The sequence below is a fragment of the Rhizophagus irregularis genome, chromosome 10, assembly GCF_026210795.1.
Source record: "Rhizophagus irregularis chromosome 10, complete sequence".
NCBI lineage: Eukaryota > Fungi > Glomeromycota > Glomeromycetes > Glomerales > Glomeraceae > Rhizophagus > Rhizophagus irregularis.
In genome coordinates this window covers 436319-444581 of record NC_089438.1, presented here as the reverse complement: position 1 = coordinate 444581, position 8263 = coordinate 436319, and the positions used below count along the sequence as shown (strand labels likewise).

The 8263-nt window shown below is 25.1% G+C and overlaps 2 protein-coding genes across 2 annotated transcripts; both read left to right on the top strand.

Moving 5' to 3' along the window:
• Positions 1 to 451: 451 nt before the first annotated feature.
• On the top strand, positions 452 to 1160 carry OCT59_001664 (uncharacterized protein; the record flags this gene model as incomplete). The annotated part of the gene is made up of 3 exons (XM_066143983.1): positions 452 to 508; positions 595 to 913; positions 1156 to 1160. The coding sequence occupies 3 exons, from the start codon at positions 452 to 454 to the stop codon at positions 1158 to 1160; spliced, it is 381 nt and encodes a 126-aa protein (XP_065995190.1).
• Positions 1161 to 1575: 415 nt separating this feature from the next.
• On the top strand, positions 1576 to 2246 carry OCT59_001663 (uncharacterized protein; the record flags this gene model as incomplete). The annotated part of the gene is made up of 4 exons (XM_066143982.1): positions 1576 to 1927; positions 1998 to 2021; positions 2092 to 2127; positions 2203 to 2246. 4 exons carry the CDS (start codon positions 1576 to 1578, stop codon positions 2244 to 2246), a joined length of 456 nt encoding a protein of 151 aa, XP_065995189.1.
• Positions 2247 to 8263: the final 6017 nt, after the last annotated feature.

The following is an 8263-nucleotide window of genomic DNA, read 5'->3' as shown; positions in this document are numbered from 1 at the left end:
TTTTTTTTCCGAAAAAAGGCTCATATTTCCGGAATTAATAACCTTATATCATGGAATTTATCGAATTATTTTCATGGATCCGGTAAAAGTTACTTTTTACAGAGTTTTTACAAAAAATAACGGATAAAATTTTTTATAGGGATAATAGGGATATCAATTTTAGAAAACAATTTTAGTTAATCCAATTTATCAGCGAAAATTTTCTAATCTTCATTTATGCCGATCAATTGTAACCCAGGTTTATACCATACTATTTATAGAAATTTTTATGAACGTTACACATGTTGCACAAGAATTTATTTGCGAATAAATTTACCCGAACTCCGTTACTTTTTTTTTATATTTTTACGCTTCATTAAAGTAACGATACTTGTTATCTTTGGATTTAATAAGTAGATTGCAATCTATATAGTATATACTGTACAACCTAAATCATATGGGAATATCCAAAATGAACTCTAAAGAAAATTTTAAAAGTTTATGGAAGAAATACAATTATGATTATCAGGTAATAACAGTTCACTTTATCGTTATTAATAATAACATTATTTTTTAAATAATAATAGAATTTTTTTTAATTATTTACTTTAAAAGCTACATGTTACAATTTCAACTACTGAATTAATAGAAGAGGCAAATGAAAAAACAGTTTATATGAATGACTTAGAAAAAAGAAAACAAGTATATGGAATATGTGGAGAATGTAATGAACCTGGAACAGGATTTGAATGGTGTCAATCTTGTAATGCTAAAAGATTTAGAGATAACTTTAAAAATTGGACTAGTGGAAATAAAGATATTGATAAATTTATTCAACAATCACAACTTAATGCTGTACATTATAGTAAATATCTTGAATGGATACCTTTTGAAAATGTTAACGATATTACTTATATTACCAGAGGTGGATATGGTAAAATATATTCAGCTGTATGGCTTGTAGGAAATATTATTTCTTGGAATATTGAAAATCAAAAATGGCGAAGAGTTAGTAATGAGAAAGTTGCATTAAAAAGTTTGGATAATTCTTCTTGTATAAGTACAGAATTTTTAGATGAGGTAATTAAAATAAGAAATGCAATTTATTTAAAATTTTTATTTATGCATTATTTATATATTTGTTAAAAACTTATCATTTTTCAATATTTTTGTTAGATTAAATCTCATCTTCATATTTGTCTTTGGAACATTATTCAATGTTATGGAATAACTCAAGATCCAAATACTAAAGATTATATGATGGTTTTACACTATTGTAAAAATGGAAATTTAAGAAATTACTATTTAAATAATGAATTAAGTTATTATTCAAAAATTAGTAGTTTAAGATACATTGCAAATGGACTTCTAGATATTCACAATGCTGGAAAAGTTCATAAAGATTTTCATTCAGGTAATATATTGTATAATGTTGCTTTGGCATATATAAGTGATTTAGGAATGTGTCAACCAGCAAATAACGAAAAGCAATCAGTTAAACAAGAAGGAATTTATGGAGTATTACCTTATGTGGCACCAGAAGTTTTACGTGGATATCAATATACAAAAGCATCTGATATTTATTCATTTGGAATAATGATGAATGAATATATATCTGAAGAAACTCCTTATAATAATATTCCTCATAATCCTGCTTTAGCTATTAAAATATGTAAAGGACTTAGACCAAATATTTTTAAATATACACCAAAATTGCTTGCAGATTTGATTACTAAATGTTGGGATGCTAAAACAGAAAATAGACCAACTGCTGAAGAATTGTATCAAAAACTTGAGGAATTTCGAAGGTTTGATAATGAATATGATGATAGAATCAAATTAAACAGAACAAGTGAAAAAAGATCTAATAACATTCAAACACATCCACAAGCAATCTATACTAGTAGACTTTTAAATTTCAAAAATCTTCCTGAACCAGTAAATTCAGGTAATTTAATCTAATTACTTTTTAATGAAAAATTATTTATGTTGCTAATTATTTGTATATTTTCTAACAGGTGCTACTATTCAATCAACATTATGTAAGTAATTATATTTATTGGTAATTTATATAATTAATATTCTATTAATATTAATTTAATCGATTTATAGTTTCAGAAGGTTTTGATTGCCAATTAGATGAATCAGGTAAGATATTTATTCTTTAGTGGTTTATTTTATTGATGCTTTATTCATATATATATATATTTATTTATTTTATAGATCTTAATGAAATGAATCAAGATGATGAAAATAATATTGAATGAAGTTTTCTTTCGAATCAGAGAATTATTTTAATTAAATAACATTATTAAATTATCTTTTTATGTATGGCATATTGGTTATAAATAAATTTTAAATAGTTATATCTAATAAAAAATCATGATGATAAATGATATTATATATTATTTAAGTAATTAACAAGCTTAACAAATAACAGTTAATGAATTAGTCAGAATTATTAATAGGTAATATCATCTGGATATAATTTATTCTATATATTTTTTGATAACTAACGAAGATTTATCACTAGCAAACATTCAAGATAAAATCTGGAGCTTGATGTCTTAAATTATCTCAAAGTAAAAGAAATTGAAAGCGAAAATAACTTCAGTTAATTTAACTCAATAAACAATCACTGAAACTTCGAAATACCATATACACATTTAATGTCTATTAGAATTTGTTATAGATATAAAAGTTAATACCAAGTAATGTTGTTATAGGACCCCGGATAATTATAATTGAGGTCATATCTTACTATGTTTTAAACTTTATTTTTCTTTTAACATGTAATTTTATTAAGTTAATATTATTTTTTACCATAGAAAAAAATGTTTCTTTTGAAGAGAAGAATCTTTTGATACCAAAATCTTGTGAATCTACTGATTAGAATTTGAGATAAGTATCATTACACAGGCAAAATTTGGCAAAAAAATATACGCTTTTTCACTATCGGTATACATAGAAATATACAAAAAAATAAAAATTACTATTATTAAATATTACTTTTTAAGTAATAAAATTATAGATAATAGGAGGGCAATTATTATTGCAAAGTTTTGTATCTATAGCTTTGAAAGTAAGTTCAGGATGACAAGGGTAAATTTTTAGCATAGAAGATATTACCTTAATTATAATTGTCCGGGGTCCTGTTGTTATACACTTATCGGTTCAGTAAAAATTAATTTTTGTCTGTTTATTAAAATTCTCATTTTATGACAATAATATAGTATAACGATTTAATTTAAGTAAAAATATTAAAGTTTGTGTTATATGGCTGAGTTAATTATTTTTTATATCATGTTTCACATATCATACAAGAGTTATTCAAAATAGATTTATCCAAATTCCATCAAAATTTTTTTTTTAAAATAACTTTCATGTTTCATTTTATTATATAGTCAATGGTTAAGTATTATTCAAAGTCAATAAGATGTTTCAGCAATATTAAATTGACCAAAATTATATATTGATTTATCGTTATTTATTAAGTTCATAATTTTTTACCTGTTACTCAAGATTATAAATTTCGTTGTCATATAATTTTCTCCCATATGAATGTAAATATATTTAATATTTAAATGTTTTATATTTTCGCAGTTCAGATAATTTTTACATAATAAATAATACCAAGGAAATGACAAATTTTTTTTAAGCAAAAAAATTATTTAATTATTTAATTCGGAAATTTTGGAATAAAAATTACCTAATTTGATTAATGTTAATTGATCAAAGATATAAATGGTTGATAAGTTTACATGATTCTTCAATAATCAAAAGGATTATAAGAAAACTATTAATTGCATTTTTTATATTTCAATAGAAAAAATGAGATTGATTTTATCATAAAAAGATTGTTTCATATATCTATTTAGTAAATACTCGATTAAATTATATAGTCTTGACGTAAGTTATCAATTCATGTCCTAACAATTAAATTATCTTTTGAATCAAAGTAATCAAAAAGAAACTGCCTCAAGTGAAACTCAAGATTTCCTTCGTGCCTCAGAAATTTTTGCTATTCATTTTATTTAATTTAGTGAATAATAATTACATGAAATACTATTTTTGATGGAATTAATATAAAATTTATCCGATGTCAGTCACAACGTTATGGTTAAAATGTTTTATAAAATTTATCCAGCGTCCATCGTTTTGGTTACGAATCACTTAAAATAATACTAGTGTTACCGTACTAGTATTTTAAAGGACAATAAATAAAATATATAATTGTATGGATCGACCATTTGTATTTGCCAAAAGAATTTCACTAAGGAAATCTTATTTACTCTTATGAGTATATCCTTACTGAGTCCGGCCCGATGATCTTTCTGAGTCTAGTCATGTGAATTTTTAATGCAGACCGAATTTAAACTCTTTTTGATTCTAGTTAGTGGATCAAAGAGTTAGAAAATGTACACTTTATCATCAACCTTGGACATACAGTATAGACATATAGTAATTCTCGCAATTGCCAATTAAAGAGATATTAAAAATGTTTAGTTTATTTTCATAACAATACATTTATGCACTTGTAAAAATAGAATTATGCTTAATATAAACACTTTTTTTTTGAAAAAAAAAATAAATTTTAGGTTCTATTAATAATTTTTTTATGTGAATATTTCAAAAATTCATTGTAGATCGCCCAACACATGACTTACTACAGGGGAAAACCAAAAGTAAAATCGGTAACAGCCGTCTAAATTTATTACTTTGATCTTAAATTTGGGAATACAAATAAATTGCTTTAAACCATTTATAGTATAGTAAATTATTTTATATTAACATTTGTATTAAAAAAAAACGCCTTATCTCTTTGCCACAAATGTACTTCATTTTACAGATCATTGTTCTAACTATAATTAGAAAGACACCGATCTACTTTTTTTTTGAAAAAAAAAATTCAAATCCTTTAAAGGTTTAATGGCAGAATTATAAAAAACTTATGTCAAATATTATTTAGTTTTTTTTTATTACTAGATCAGTTTTTAATTTTATCATTATTAAAATATGTCAATTTATATAAGATAAAATAAAATAATACAAGGGAACCGGACAATTAATTTAGAAATTGAAATAAAAAAAAATGTAAGACGAAACTAGTTAGCTGACAATATTGTCATTGAATAAGGGATTAACGTAACCATAACATTAACACCATTGTCATTTATCTCAGGACTTATGAAGTACACTATCACTAAGTAATTACGCCGCCTCTTTTATCATCTGTCTATAAAAAAAAAATACTAATTAATTAATTAATTCAAAGAATTATTTTACTTATTACATTATCTTACCATTCAGATAAAACTAAAGTGCAGATGAATCTGAAGTAGTAGTATCCTATACTATTATCATATTTAGGATTAGTCCTATATCTTCGTGATCCTAATACATATAAGTAACTTATTAAAAAATTGCATGTCAAACCTATAATATTATTATCTAATGCAGCACTTCGTTTCCAATAGTAAATAATTATTTATTTACAGCCATTTTCATAAGTTACACTTGGTATTTTTGTCATAAAACTCTGTAAAGGTTAAAATAAAAAAAAACCATACCGCTGCTGTTGTTAAACATAAAAATAATATATTTCTGATATACAAATCACGTTTCATGTTGGAGACTTAGAAAAGCTAAATAAATTTTATGATTTAAAACAGATGACTTGTATAATGCCGTATAATACCGTATAATAATATCTTTGAAGATATGATCAACAATTTGATGAATTCTAATTGGATCATTTCGTGATGTTGATTTTTAATGAAGAAATTTTAGTATTTACAATTAACTTGTTCAACAGAAGCGACCGTAATATAAAATTTTTTGTTTTTTTCTTTAGTTGTCTACACGTTCTGCATAAAAGATAACTATTCAAATTAAAAAAAATTTCGGAAAAAAATGATCACGTGTCTGAGTTTCTTTGGAGTAAAAACTGGAGTTTTTTCCAGAATTTTTAAATTTTTTTTTATAGGGAATAAATTGTATATGTTTAATATATAATACATATAATACATAATCAATTTAATCAATTACGCGACGCGCCGACGCGATGACAATTATTGATAAATATAGATAGATTATCAGATTGATCAGTAACTATGTTGACATTAAAGGCGCGGCACTGTAGTACTGTAATGAGTCATTGTAAATAATTTATAAAAAAATTGTACAACAATAAAACATATAAAATGACCTTATTTCCTTTTTTTTTTTCTTACAAAAAATTTTTTTCTTAAAAAATTTTACACAATAAACACATCAAAGAAAATATACTAAAAATTTTTGCGAAATCAAAAATTTTTCAAGCGTTACATACCTAACAATACGCTTCATTGTTATTTACATGATAATATATATGTTTTATAGACTTAGACACGAACTTAAAACCCACTATCACTATGTCTTCAAAGTATAGTGTCCTTTGATGGTCCATATGAACAATATAAACTAAAGGCTAATAATAATGTTGTTTCTGAGTTCTAAACTCTCCTAACAAGAAAAAGATGGCGGGACAGTCTATATGAACAACAAAAGTCGGTCAAAAACAAAATCGCTTTCTTGTGTGGCGCAGTAACTGTAAAAAATGTCACGAAATGGCCAGCATGATTACGGAACTGGTGAAAATCTCATGTGATTTTTCGTGACATTTTTTCAGGTTACGCTGGGAAAATCTGTAACTTACGAAACCATCTCCAGGTAACGAAGGTAGGTAATTTCATGTTTATCGTCAGATTTTGAATGACTGTGAGGGTTACTTGTTTAGTGAGTGCACTAATCTTTTTGTACATTTTTGTACTTAGTCAAGCCAACATGCACAGGAGTTGAGTGGTTAATAAAAGATTTCACCATCTTTTAGCTCTAAAATCTTTATTGTTGGACTTGTAGAATCATAATGATTAGGTTTAATTAAGGTACTATTTATCTTTAAATTTCATGTTGTTTGAGAAGGCAATTCTAGACCACCATAGCATGACAAAGATGTGAGAACTATTGTTCTTTACAGGAGGAATAATTATGTATCTTTCTCACGGGTCATGTGAGGTCTTTTGTTCTGAAGGAGGAACAATTATGAACCTCCACCATTGTGATATCTTTTAATGGATTTATTTTTATTAGGAGTTTCAATATTTATACACATTTATATATATATTATCAGAGAACTGGAAGCACATCGTGGCCACAGTTACTGTGAACGTCCTTCTCTGATTTCAGAAATTCCTAGTATCACAAATAAGTTGTGTGTCTGAGTTTTGCTGCATGAATAACAGGCGTCAGGGTAAGAGTACTTGGTGCAGGGCTGAAATTAGCTTTCTGTTATGGGAAAAACCTGATGAGTGTAGTGTTTAAACCTAGGCATGGGCATTACCTGCAAAGAAATTTGTTCTGTTACCATGCCAAATATTCATGTTGTTTGGTTCAATAGTACTCACTTTTTTCTTTTTTTAGATAAATAGCAATAACATTGATGGTTTCATGGACTAACCAACATTGATAATAATCAAAGAATCATCTATCTTTCTATCAGGACTTGAAGAACCATAATGATCAGTTAATGAAATTTAATAAAGATGGTAAATTTAAACATATGGTATTTTACGTAGTTTGTGATATGTTATTGTGAGCAAATTTTCATCAACTTTTTTTTTTTAACAATTTTTTTACAAATTTCTATTTATTATTATATTAAATTTTTTATTAAATAAAATTTTCGATCATATATAATCATGTAATGATATATAAAAACATTTACAATAATTCTTCTGATTTTGGCTTCTTTAGAATAAATGTCAAACTATAAAATAATTGAATCATATACAACTTTTTTATTAATTTATAGAGAATGACAATGGACTATATCAAATATGTGATACAGGGTCTTCCCCACTTGTAAATTTGAACAATTGAAAAATAATATTTTATATTTATTTGTTTGAGACTTTAGAGATACAAATATTATTAAAATTGAATTCAATTACCCTTTTATAAAAAGGAATAACAAATAGGTTAAAGATAATTGCAATATAATATAACTTAAAAAAGATACTTTAATAATGTACATATAAAATCTATTGGATCAAAGATTTTATAAGGAAATAATATTATAATAGATGAAAATTAGCCTATAACCTGGATGGGTGTGTCGCAGCAGCAGATACTACCGTAAAGGATTTTTCCTTTTTTATAGTGATAATTATTAACTTGATTGCTAATCAAATTTTTTGAAATTTTTTATTTTTATCTTTTAAACTTGGTCACATGAAACTGTTTA